Below are 14,004 nucleotides of genomic sequence, written 5' to 3' on the forward strand. Positions count from 1 at the left end.
GGTTGGGAGAAGATTTTCGCCGAAGAAATTTTAAAAAGAGAAATAAATGAAGCGTTTTGGGTTTTATTTTGGATTTATACCGAATTTATTTCTCTCTTCTACCCACGTGGCAGACCACTTAGGATTCGTGACCTTATTTTCGCCGATCATTGGTTGAGTTTATCATTTCTCTTCTATTTTATCAACATTTATTAAATGTGTAGAATGACAAATTTTCAACTACCAATTTATTTTTCTTTGTTGTTTAGTGTTTAGAATAACATTTTAAGTTTTTGTCGCCAAAAATAATTTGGTTTCACATAATAAGTTTGTTAATAAATAATATTTAGTCTTGCAATAAACTATTCTTAATATAACAACAATATTTAGTCTTGCAATAGTTTCATACCAAATTCACTAAAATATTAACAAGACTAATATTTATCATATTGGAATTAAGGATGTCAATTTGAAACTGTTCTGCGGTAAACGATTAGAATCGAACCGATTAATATGGTTTTTTTCTACTTTGACCGGGATCGGGAAAAACCCGAAATATGTTGATCGGGGTTCAGGACGGAGATAATATTTACATGCCCCGAATATAAAAAGAAATAATAGTAAAATAAGAATGTTTAGAAAACCACGATCATGATTTCAATTAAAGATTGTTGAATAAACTTAAATTGATAACTTTTTCGTTTTTGATGTTTAATAATGGTTTTAGGAGTGACTAAGATAACTAAGAGATAGTGAGAGACCTATTTAATATGCACAATAATTTATTTTTTTATTTGAAAAGTCAAGCATATGATGAGTCAATATTTTTTAAAAATGCATTTGAGATAAATAAGAAGAAATCCTTTTGCCCTCTTATTACCAACAAAGATCCCTAAAAAATCATAACAAAAAAATACTACAATAAAACTCCAATTAAAGATTCCTAAAAAATCATAACAAAAAAATAATAATTTTTATGTTTTTAATAAATCACTTCAAGTTTGGAGGATCAACTCACACACCATCCAACTCAAGTATTCATTTATTCTCATATATATATATATATAAATTAATGATAAAGAGCGAAAATTTGATATCATTAATAATATCGAGAACAAGAACGGTGTGGCAACATTTGAGTGGAATTAGAAAATTAAAATTTTTCTGTCCTATTAGATTTCAAGTTCAATCAAATAGTTTCATATCATTCTCGACACCATTACAACAAATTCTCACACTCTATCATTGCTTTACATCTAAATTAACCACACATTTTATGTTAATTGGAATTAAACATCATTTTATATACTAAATATTTTCTTAACCATTCTTCAAATCTCAAGTTAAAACACTTTCTTATTCATTATTATTTTTATTTATAAATGATGTTTTTTTTTTAATGTAAAAACTATTTCCAATAATAGATCTATCTATCATAAATATTAATTTAGCATATTAATTTTTGTTTGGGCTGTAAAGTCTGATAGATGAGTGGGCTTATGATGGTCGGAATCTAAACGGCAACGGCCTGTGAAACACTAAATGCGAACACGATATGCCCAATCGTTAGGTATCATATATCTCCGGCGATCTCCTCTTCTCTCACTTCAACCTTTCTGAATTTCGGTATCGTAACCTCAATCTGCAGTCAATTTGCATCACAACCAGGTACCTCTTTCAATCTCTTCAAATCAATATCTCTTTCTGTCTTATTTATTGGTCTGGATCTTGATTAATTTCTTGTACAAGCTAAGTTTCATTTCTTAGCGTTTGACGATTAGATTTAAGATGAATCCTAAATACGTTAGGGTTTCCTGATCTAGTATTTCTGTGAATGATTCTTCTTTAGATTTGAACTTACATGATTAAGGGATTATCTGGCGGATGCGCTCGTTTTCTTATTCCAGACGAATGCAGTTTAATTGCTGTGGTATTTGTAATCAAAGCAATGTTTGATAATGCATGAAAGAATATGAGGTAGAGATAATTAAGCTATACGTTATTCCTATTTCTGGAGACAGGAAGAAAACCGGTAGTAACTGTTAAGAAGAAGGAAATTTCTTGCACGAGATGAAAAATAGGTGTGCTGATAAAATGTTATCCATATTTGTTACATTGGAAGCAACTGAATCTAAGGTATATCCCATAGAATGGGGTTATAGGTTGCTATAATGTTGTTTGGTTATTGAGATGGGTTATTTTTTGTAATGATAGTTTTCTGCTAGCTTTAGGATTTAAGTTTGACATCATGGTGATGGAACAGCTTCGTAGGGCATGTAACTTGTATGGGCTGCAAGAAGTAGATCTCAAATATGCCCAAGTAATGTGGGTCATTGGATTATTGTTTTGTTCCCATGAATGATGTAGGCAGCCTTTATTGTAGTACTAGCTTCCACGTAAAATACATGTTGAGCTGTTGTACCATTTGTAAGGGTTACTACCATTCGATATGAGTTTAACAAGATAGCTTTCCTTTGTGAAATACTTATATCTACAAGCTTTTACATTTCCCATTAATTTGTGAATGTGGACTTGTTACTTGAAAATTATATCCATCCTACATGTAAATATGTAAATTCAACACAGTTATGACTAGTTACTTAAGGACTCGCTCAGTCGTTCACATGACAACCAAACTGAAAATCGATTTATCTTTCTTTATGTAAAAGGATTAAAGGAATATGGTGTTCCTCTTAATGAAGCAAAACAACCTCTCTTGTTTGTTTTTATTTCTTTTGGCACAAATTTAATGTAAATGGTAAAAGAACCCGACATATAGTTGATGACATTTTACTTGAGCAAATAGAAAGTGAAGTAAAAGCCCACTACATCATTTGTTACCTTAAACACGAATATGAAATATTGTTGGTAATTTGATCCTTCAAGGGAGGATTGTGGATAAGGAAGTATGTCTGCCCACTTCATGCTTAAATCTGATCCTGGGTCTGATGAAGGGTTATTTGGATTTAACACCTTCTTCCATCATCATTCATTTCATCAATCAAATCAGCAACTAAAATACTAAAATATCCTTATTTTATTTTTTATAACATTTGTAAATATTTAATATAAAAGACATTTTAGTCATTTAACCCAAATAATCCACATTTTCATCAAACAAGATTTTTTCTAATTGGATTATTTCACAAAAAAAAATCCTACATCAAACAAGCTCTTAGATTAGAGTATTCTTCCCTTTAAAAAATTACGTTAGTTAAGGTGGAAGTTGACCTTCTCCCCTTTTTGGAAATTTTTGTTTTGTTTTGGAAGAACATAAAAGATGGGTGAGGGGGTGTGACAAGGGGGTGAGCTTATTTGTAAGGCCTTATTGGAGGTGGTTGCCAGATTGAAGCATATGTTCTGTATTATTGAGATTGTGGTATTTTTAGGTGATTGTAAAGAAAGTAAGGGTTTTATTGGACTCATGGATGTGGTCTTTGGGTATGGTTGTGATGTGGACAGGGAAAAGGATACTGCAGTGGTGTGTGTTGCTGGTGTAATTGGGAGTGTTGAATATGAGTTCAGACAGCAGGAGCAGAAGCAGGAGCAGGAGCCCTGTGGATAGAAAGATCCGTACTACACGATCTTCTTATCGTGATGCACCTTACAGGAGGGATGGTCATAGGGATTTCAGGTTGTGTAGATCTCAACAATAAAATTGCTAATTGTTTTTTGTCCTTAGACTATAGGCTGTCAAAATTTTCTCACTGGAGTAAAACGATTAAGGGAGTTGATGGTGGTAAGGAATATGAACTAGGCGTTATCAATATGGTCTAAAATTTCTCAAACGAGCAAGAAACATTGCTTATTTGTTTTTATTTCTTAAATATAGAAATTATTTTTCTTGTTTTGTTACTCATCAATTAAAGGAGTTATCTGGTTGATTTAATGTGTATTCCTTGATTTATAGTATACTGTCTGCCTAGAATTTTACAGAAGTTGTGCATATTGAGATTAGTTTGCTGATTTTAAAATCTTTTTTGGGGTGAGTTCTTTTCACAATGATTTTAATATTTGATTCCAGCCAAAACATTCTGTGCAAGAATTGCAAGCGACCGGGTCATTTTGCTAGAGAGTGCCCTAATAGTGCGTTATGCCACAATTGCGGTCTTCCTGGGTAAGTGTTATTGTCTTATAGTTCTATTTTGTTCAGTCATTGCATAGACATCTTATATATCTGGCAAATTCTATCTGCTTTTTTGGATTCTTCCTTAGAAGCAATTGATTTAGGACTACTTTTATTTCGTTTTGGTATTGTTATAGACATGCTTCATTTTACTGAAAAATGCCTTTTTCCCTTTTTCTTTTCTTTTTATTTTTACCCAATTAAACCATAGGGAATTCTGGAAACTTCTTTGGAGGAGTAATATTTATTAACTAGCTATTTGAGTTTATAACTACCCACCCTCGTAGCTCAATGACAAGAGACTTGGAGTAAGAGTTAAGTTGCACGGTGTTATATCTTGAACTAGAACTAGGTATAAATCTTGAATTATATTAATAAGAGAACTAGAATTTGAGAACAAATATAGAGCTATTAGGGGTGAATACAATAGGGATGAGAGAGAAACTCTAACAAGAGAATTCAACTAATCATTTTCATAACCACAATATAACTTGTACTATCTATTTATACTATTATGAGAGAAAAACTCTAACAAGAGAATTCAACTAATCAATTTCATAACCACAATATAACTTGTACTATCTATTTATACTATTTATTTATAACTACCACAATATTTTATTAACCGCTATTCAACCCTAGGGCATTAGCCCTAATCCTTTCCCCTTATAACACTACATACCCCTTAATTTCGTTCGTCCGCGAACGTCATTAAACAAATGTTCCGCTGAAACTCCAAAACGACTCCTCGAACCATATGAATCGTTGGAATTACTTCATTAGGCTATCAGGTGGTTCCTCGTAGGAAGTATCTGCTACTCATCATTGACTTATGACAATTTTTTTTAAGACCACTTTCATCATCAGGTGGTCTTCAAACCACAAGAAGTACCTCATTTTTTGCTTGAATCAAGACATGATTGAAACATAGGGTCATTGGCCAAGATTTGGTCTTCGAGATTCTCAAATGCATCAATTGTCAAAAACAAAATGAGCCCTGCCTCTTTCAACTTGATCACGACAGTATGTATTAACGTATGTTGATTGTATTTTCTAATCCTTAATAACCGTTAGTGGCATCTCATTTTCCAAGACCAATTTTGGGATTTGTAAACAACTTTGCATTACCGCATATTTCTCTTGAGTCTCCACATTTTCTTCATCAACACTTGTTTGTTTGGACTCAAGCATAGTTGTCAATAGCGTATAGCGTTAAATAGCGTCAAAGCTTTTCATGGCTATAGCGTAAAGCGAATAGCGTAGTTAGGGCTATTTGAAAATAAAGCGTTAAAAACATGTAAATATCAAAAATAAAAAACATCACAAAATTAAAAATTCAAAACATAGTTCCATCACTAATCTTATCTACGTTAACCATCCTCCTATATTTCTTTTTCCCGATTCTTCTAAGTTTTCCATTCAATACTAAAACAAATTAAAAAAATAAAAATAAAAATAAAACTACCAAAACTTATATAAATCAAAACTATCAAATAAAAAACAAAAGGAAAGAAGAGAATAGAAAGAAAAAAGAATTGGTGAAAATAAAATAAAAGAAGCGAGTCAAAAACAAATTAGAAAATTTTGGAAATTCGAAAAAATCAAATAAATAATATATATTTTTTAAATCCCCTATAATATAAGCTATAATATAAGGGGGTAATGACTATTGGCGTTATGGGAGCTATAGCGAGGGCTATTTGAAAGTGTGTAGTCTATAGCGCCTTATAGCTACAATTGTGCGCTACGTTATTCGCTATAGCTAGCGCTATTGACAACTATGTGTTAGCCGTTATTCATATTATTTGAAAGTTGAAGAGTTATTTACAATACAAGCTTTTTATTATCAAAACTGATAACAAGTCTTTGAAGCACTTATTGGAAAAGAAAATTTATCACAGCTCAGGAAAAATGGCTTTACAAGCTCATGGGTTTCGAGCTCTTTTGTACAATACACTAAGGGAAAAGAAAATGTAATAGTTAATGCTTATCTAGATTACCAATTGGAATCAATACCCCTGTTTGTTTTGCATTGTTTGAATTTTCCTCAATCTTGATGAAAAAAATTTAAAAAACATGGCAAGTTGATCTAAACCTGAAAACAATAATGGACAAATTGGAGAAAGAATCTGATAGTGTTTAAAGGAAGAAGGAAAGATTGTGTTGGGTAATGGCATAGTTGTCAATAGCGCTCGTAGCGCTATCTATAGCGAATATCGTAGCGTAGTGCCCACTTGTAGCTATAAGGCGCTATAGGCTTATAGCTACAGTTCTTATAACGCCAATAGCTATAAGGCGCTATAAGCTACACACTTTCAAATAGCCCTGCTTTTCTCCCTTCCCATAACGCCAATAGTTATTGCCTCCTTATAGGGTAATTTTTTTTAAAAAAAATAATATTATTTATTTGACTTATTTAAATTCTTAAAATTTTCTCATTTATTTTTTACTCTTCATCTTCTCACGCTTTTTTTTTCTTATTTTATTTTATTTTATTTTCTTTTTGACTCTTCCTCTTCATTTTTCTTATTTTCTTTTTGACTCATTCTCTTCTTTCTCACGCTTCTTTTATTTTATTCTCTTATAGATTTTTCCAATTCTTTTCTCTTTCTCTTTTCTTCTTTATTTTGTTTTTTATTTGATAGTTTTTGATTTATATAAGTTTTAGTAGTTTTATATTTATTTAATTTTTTTTATTTGTTTTAGTATTGAATGGAAAACTTAGAAGAATCGGGAAAAAGAGATATATGATGGAATTATGGGAGGATGGTTAACGTAGATAAAATTAGTGATGGAACTATGTTTTGAATTTTTAATTTTGTGATGTTTTTTATTTTTGATATTTACATGTTTTTAACGTTTTATTTTCAAAAAACTCTCACTACCCTATTCGCTTTACGCTATAGCCATGAGAAGCTTTGGCGCTATTTAGCGCTATACACTATTGACAACTATGGGTAATGGTATTGAACTCAAAAAGTATATTATATATACAATGGTTAACTCATTTGTTGGGAGTGATTGAAGAGTAACGGTTACTTACCAGGCAGAAACTGTTGTGGAACCTACACTTGTAATAAACTCTAAAAAAGTTTATTAAGGTTATGTTTGTATTTGTGTTTGGGCCTGAACTAATAGTTATTTAGGTTGTTAAGAGTTTATAGTGCTTAAGAGAATTTTAGAGAGATAAATATTGTCAGGCAAAAAAGTCTGTATTTTTTCTTCTTCATAGTGAAATTTGGTGACGGCTGAAGTGAACGTAGCTCTTTTGAGCCACTATAAATTCGTGTCTTCTTGTGTTCTTATTTTTTGCGTTTTTATAAATTGTTTTAAACATGTTGAATTTCGGCACCCAAATCTTAACAGAAACTAGGGACTCGAGAAAGAGGTGAGGGAATTTGTACGAAATTGTCTCTAATAACCGTAACAAAAGGAGGAAAATCAAAGGGTTTGCTTCAACTTTTAGAAATTCCTATGACTATTTGGAGTTATATTTCCATGAACTTTATTGAAGGTTTTCCTAGATCACATGGACATTCGGTTATTCTGGCGGTTGTGGATAGATTGTAAAAATGGACACATTTCATCGGTATCGGACATCCATTGACAACTAGTACAGTAACACAAGTTTTATTGGATAATGTGTTTAAGTTGGCATGATATGCTATTGAATATTGCGAGTAATCGAGACAAGGTTTTTTTTGTTAGTTAATTATGGGAAAACTTTGCATATTGCAGGGCATTCAACATGTAATGTCTACCCATTACTACCCTCAAATGATGGTCAAATAGAGTTTGTCAATTGAAGTATTTAGACTTATCTCTGATGTATGGTGGGGTTGCAATCTCAGTCATTGGCAAAATTGCTTACAATACCGATTTTCATTAAGCTGCTTTTACTTCACTTTATGAAGTTGTATATGGATAAGCACCCCGGTATTTGGCAGGTGATTCTCGAATTGAGGTTGTGGATAGAAGTTTATCTACTCAAGAAGAGGTTATTTGATTGTTGAGATATTTTATTTGCAGAGATCTCAATACTGAAAATAACTTGCTAATAAGGAACGAGTAGATTGTGAATTTCAAATTGATAATTTACTGAATCTGAATTCACTGGGAATCTCTATCAATGAACGGGGTATATGTAAAATTGCAATCTTATTGGAATTTGTCTATAGGGATAGACTAATAAGCTCAGCCCTGAATTTTATTGACCATTTCGAGTTATGGCTAGATTGGGAAAATTAGCTTACAAGTTGGCTATTCCTCTTGAAGCAAAATTCACGATGTCATCCATAATATGTATCATTAGTAATTACAATATATAACCGCAAGTTGGCGGAAAAATTAAGGAAATTAGTTATTCATATGGAAGGAGGTGTGTGATGGATAAAACTAACAATTCATTTGAAACATCAAGTTTCTCTCTCAAGTTCCTTCTTCCTTCTTTACTCATTTCATATTTCACTTCTAACTCATCGTACAGTTACTACAAGTTATTTTTACACTTGAAATATAGGTTAATGTTCTTATAATTTTTCAGTAACCAGTTTTCTTCCCCATGGAAAATGTGACTTTCGCGTCAAACTGTGTCATGGTAATGAAAGTTTTCGAATAAAAAAAGGGATGAAAACTGTAGAGCGAGCCACTTCTTGTTTCCTATTTTGAGAGATCAATATGAAAACTGTTATTTTGTCAAAATCACAATCCTATTAGTAAATCCTCAATGTTAAAATTCAATTTTTATTCCTTTTTCTTGGTTTGGTTTAAGAGTTTTTCTAAATCATTATATAGACTAAAGTTTAAATTTTTGATTAGTATACATATTACTTTCTATATCAGTGTATAGATTTTTCATATCATATAATCTATATGGAAAAATTGTATTCCAAAAAAGCCAATGACCAATGGAAAAGTTCTATATCATTGTAGTTTAGTATACATATTATTTATTCTCAGTATATGCTACCTATTTTCTACCTTTCATTAATATGTGCGGCAAAATAGGTATTGTTAACTAGCTTTGTGCTTGCTGTTAAGAAAATATTCCTAGTTTTCTATTTAGCCTAGTGGGTTTGCTATCTAGAATAAGATTCCTAGTTTTCTATTTAATCGATTTGTTAGTTTGTTTCACTGACCCTTAAGTATAATATTTTTATAGTTTTAATAATTTGTGGATGTATCGTGTCCTATATTTTTTTTTAAATTCGGTATCCTTATCTTATTTGATATGATACCGTATTCGTATATGTGCATTATAGGTTATCCCTGTAGTACCATTCTATATATTAAATTAATTCGGTTGGTAGCAATAGCTGATTAGACTATTTTGACAGATGAAACCTATTATGTTCATTTGTGAAAATGAGAACCGAGCAGGTTTAGACATCTCATTAAAATTCTGTAAATTCATTCCATTATTATTAATACAAGTTTTTTTATCCTTTTTTCCATAAAAAACAAAACAGGCACATTGCATCAGAATGCAGCACAAAATCCCTATGTTGGAACTGTCGAGAACCAGGTCACATGGCCAACGACTGCCCAAACGAAGGCATCTGTCACACCTGTGGTAAAGCTGGACATCGAGCTAGAGATTGCACATCTCCTCCGATGCCACATGGCGATATGAACAAATTATGCAATAACTGCTACAAACAAGGCCATATTGCAGTTGATTGCACTAACGATAAGGCATGTAAGAACTGCAGGAAAACTGGTCATATTGCCCGAGAATGCACAAACTCGCCCATTTGCAACCTTTGTAATATCTCAGGTCATCTCGCAAGGGTTTGCCCCAAAGGAAACACTCATGATGATCGCAGGAGTGGTTATCGCGGTGGTGGCGGTGGTGGTTATCGAGATGTTATATGTCGTAACTGTCATCAGTCAGGTCATATTAGTAGGGAATGTACGGGGCAGGCTCCTATGATGATATGTCATAATTGTGGAGGAAGGGGACATGCTGCTTTTGAGTGTCCTTCTGCAAGGTTTATGGACCGTTTTCAAAGGAGGTATTGAGATTAAGAAAGGGTGTTTTTTATTTACATGATAATTTGTCACTTTTGGTTGTTATGAAAATTGAGATTATCTGTTTGAATTTATTTTATTTTATTTTCTTGCTAGGTTTGTTTGTAGTTTAGACTTTAATTTCAGAGTTTGACAAAGGCTGCAATTGAATTGAATTGAATTGAGTGGTAGAAATGCTGTTTCAATCATATTGATGAATAGTTTTATTGGTAATGTGAAGAGGGATGAATAAATAAGATCTTTATATGGTTTTCCATGCTTAATGAATTGTTCTAATAGATAATATTTTTATAAATTTTAAAATATTTTATTATTATATTTGTTTAGAGAAATGATCGGGGAATAAAATTTGAAAAAAAGATGATGCGGTGGTAACAAAAATAATAAAAATTTTCTATTTACTCTCTCTTATTTGGTCAAAGATTGTAAAGAGATCAAAATTAATTTAGCTATTCGTTTTTTAGGCAAGTTAAGATCCGAGTCCACTCGAATTTTTATCAATGATGTTGATTTCTAACTATAACTTAATTATATTTATATTCATATATTTATTTAAATTTTTTAACAATACAAACTAAAATTTACTTAAATAATCTAAATTGACACCATTATATTTGAAGCTTCACAATTATATTCATTTTTTAAAATTTTGTAGGATATATTGTTGTATTAGTCTCTCTTCTAATATGAATAGATATGCACGGATTTACCTAATAAAATAAGCACTAATATATTTTTTGGGAAATTTAATTGTGATTGGTTTGGTTATGGATATATTTTCTTAAATACATGAACAATACTTTAAGAAAATACTAACTCAAAATATTTGGTATAGGCCGATCATGTGGGTGCCTTATTTGTTGACATAGTATTTTTTATTTTTTTGAAGTGGTGTGGTGTGACCAACTTCTAAATTAAATTTATTAGTGATGTTAAAATGATAATTTTCAAATAAAATAATTAATGTGTGATAGGTAACTATTAAAGATGACACATTCTTAGGGGTAAGAAAATCAAAAAAATCAAATCGAATTGATAAAAATAACGACCAAAATAATTATAAACAGACCGAACCGAGTTATGGCCGGTTCATAACTTTTTGTATCGGTCCTGACCGGTTCGGTTGTCGATTTAAATAATAAAAAACCGACTGACCATATATATACGTGTTTTAATATATTTTTAAATATATATCCTTCTAACCTAGTAATAAATGATGAAAATGATATTTTGGTTTATGTTCAAATCTTAATTTTTTTCAAACTTATTTTGATTTAATTAATATTCTAATATATTTTTTTTAAGTTAAATAGATGTTTTATTATCTAATTTAATAGAATTTTATTATAAGACTTAACTAGTTTTTTGTTTTTTAATTTATTATATATATATTTATTTATTTGTTATTTTTTTAACGATAAACCGACCAAAACAATTTTATAATCGACTAAACCGAACCGACGTTTAAACGTCAACCGACGGATGAAGATTTTGAAAAACCGACACCAACATTTATGATGATTTTTTCTATGAAAAAAAACCCTGCACACGACCATGTGCACTTATTCCTATTATTATTATAGACTTTTTCATTTTTTTCATTTTATTTATTTTTTAATTTTGGAATTTAAGTTTTTAGTTTAGTTATAAATAGGATAGTTTATTTATATTATAATTAATTTCATTCATTAATAAAAAAAATATAATATTAATTAATAATATTCAAGAACATTCTTTATCTTGCTTTTCCTTCTTGGTATTATTATAGCTAAATTACTTTTAAGTTAAATTAATACAAATATGTTCGATTGAAATATCAAATTATCTCACTTATTAAGTCTCATCTAATACATTAATAGAGAAGAAATTCCCCACCAAATATAATTAGGATCATCGAAAAAGATGAGATAAAAAAAATAATTGAGAATTCAAAATTAAAAAAAAAAATTGAAATTCAAGATTCAAAAATTCTAGGTTGATTAATCTCAAGTCTTACCGAAATGATACGGCAAAAAAAAAACTTTGGAAAGTCCTAGAAGAAATTTTCTATAGTCAAACTACGTCTCAATTAATACAATTAAGACTTTAAATTCTAACTTTCAAAAAAATTAACTCAAGTGTTCAAGAATACCTCTAGAAGATAAAATTGATAGCTTACGCCTTGACTACGGCTGACCATAAAGTTACGGATCTTGATCTTGTTCTTAATATTTTTGGAGACTTGAGATCAGAATTTGAATTAATCGTTATTGCGGTCTCCATAAGAAGAAAACCCGTAAGCGTCAACAAACTTACAGGACTTCTTACGCACGAGCAACACCTTCTTTCTTCAAGCCCAACATGAGAACTTATCGCTAACATCACATATGAAAGAAATCAACAAGGAAATCAAATTAGTCGACAAAATGGAGATTGTAGCACTTCAACTTCATATTCATCATATTTTTCCGGACAAACAGAAAAATATAATAGCTGAAATTGATTAAAAAATTGGCATTCTAACCGTAGTAAACATTCTTCAAACAAGATTGCTCCAAATGCAAATCGTAAAGCATAAATCGTCCCAAATGTATCATTTGTAATAAATTAGGATATACTAGCGTTAATTGTCGAGCGCATATTATATGTCAGATCTGCAATAAAAATGGGCATCAAACGATGGATTGTTAACTACGCTATGATGAGAAATAGTCTTCTCCAATAGTTATGATGATTTCTCCTCCTTCTAATTCATATTTAGCATGGTATCCTGACTCCGGTGCATCTAATCATATTACATCAGATTTATGTAAACTTTAAACTCACACTCTTTACACATGTGACAATGATATTAAAGTGGGTAATGACATGGGTATCTCTATAGCTAATATTGAAAACTCAACTATTTTGAGCATTCAAAGGCCACTATATCATCAAATATTGTTCACGTAGCAAATATTTCAAAAACATTACTAAGTGTAACTTGTTTTGCAACCAACAACAATGTATTTTTTTGAATTTCACCTTACCTTTTAAGTTGAGATGGAGCGAGTTTTAAAACTTGAGTTTCTTAGAGGATCACTTAGAGGAGATATATATTGTCTTGATAATTTACCTAACAATGTAATGTATCAATATGTTCTTCTTGTAACACGTTATAATGTTGATATATGACATCATCGTTTAAGTCATCCCACTTCAGCAATTAACATTTTTTTTTATCATTTCTCATTTTAAACTACCGATATTAGGTAAAAATAATATCTCATTTTGTGAATCGTATAACATTGGAAAATCTCACAAACTTCTGTTTCCAATTTATTATTCACGAACTCAAGCTTATCTTGATTTGATACATTTTGATATTTGGGGATCTACCCCAATTGCTTCTTCATATGGTTATCGATACTTTGTTTTGTTTGAGTATGATTATATTTAATTTACGTGGTTATATCCTCTTACACAAAAATTAGACGCCTTGAATATTTTTACCAAATTCAAAAATTTAGTTGAAAATTAATTTAATAGGAAAAATTAAATTCTACAAACAAATTGGGGAGACGAATATCGCAATCTTAAATCAATTACAAATCTTCATGTTATAAAACGCTGACTCTCTTACCCACACACTAGTGAACAAAATGACTTTGCTAAAAGAAAATTTGTCATATAACTAGAAAATGTCTAACCTTACTTACTCATGCAAAGTTACCAAACACATATTGGGTTCATGTATTTCTTACCGCCACATATTTGATCAATAGACTACCAACACCAATCTTGGAGCGTAAATCGTCGTTGAAGTTTCATTCAATAAACTTACCCGACTATACAACACTAAGAACTTTTGGTTGTGTATGTTACCCTCTTATAGGACCATATAATCAACA

At 30.7% G+C, this 14,004-nt stretch overlaps 1 protein-coding gene across 1 annotated transcript; it reads left to right on the forward strand.

Annotated features, from left to right (window-relative positions):
• The first annotated feature begins 1,495 nt into the window (after positions 1–1,495).
• Positions 1,496–10,325, forward strand: LOC124932044 (zinc finger protein GIS2-like). Its single transcript, XM_047472646.1, has 4 exons — positions 1,496–1,647; positions 3,442–3,613; positions 4,004–4,096; positions 9,574–10,325. The coding sequence occupies exons 2-4, from the start codon at positions 3,495–3,497 to the stop codon at positions 10,124–10,126; spliced, it is 765 nt and encodes a 254-aa protein (XP_047328602.1). The 5' UTR covers positions 1,496–1,647; positions 3,442–3,494; the 3' UTR covers positions 10,127–10,325.
• The last annotated feature ends 3,679 nt before the right edge of the window (positions 10,326–14,004 follow it).

The sequence above is a fragment of the Impatiens glandulifera genome, chromosome 3, assembly GCF_907164915.1.
Source record: "Impatiens glandulifera chromosome 3, dImpGla2.1, whole genome shotgun sequence".
Lineage (NCBI taxonomy): Eukaryota > Viridiplantae > Streptophyta > Magnoliopsida > Ericales > Balsaminaceae > Impatiens > Impatiens glandulifera.

Coding starts and splice junctions, on each gene's coding strand:
- LOC124932044 (XM_047472646.1), top strand. CDS start 3,495: ATGAGTTCAGACAGCAGGAGCAGAAGCAGGAGCAGGAGCCCTGTGGAT. Junction 3,614..4,003: donor GATGGTCATAGGGATTTCAG/GTTGTGTAGATC, acceptor ATTTGATTCCAG/CCAAAACATTCTGTGCAAGA. Junction 4,097..9,573: donor CACAATTGCGGTCTTCCTGG/GTAAGTGTTATT, acceptor AAAACAAAACAG/GCACATTGCATCAGAATGCA.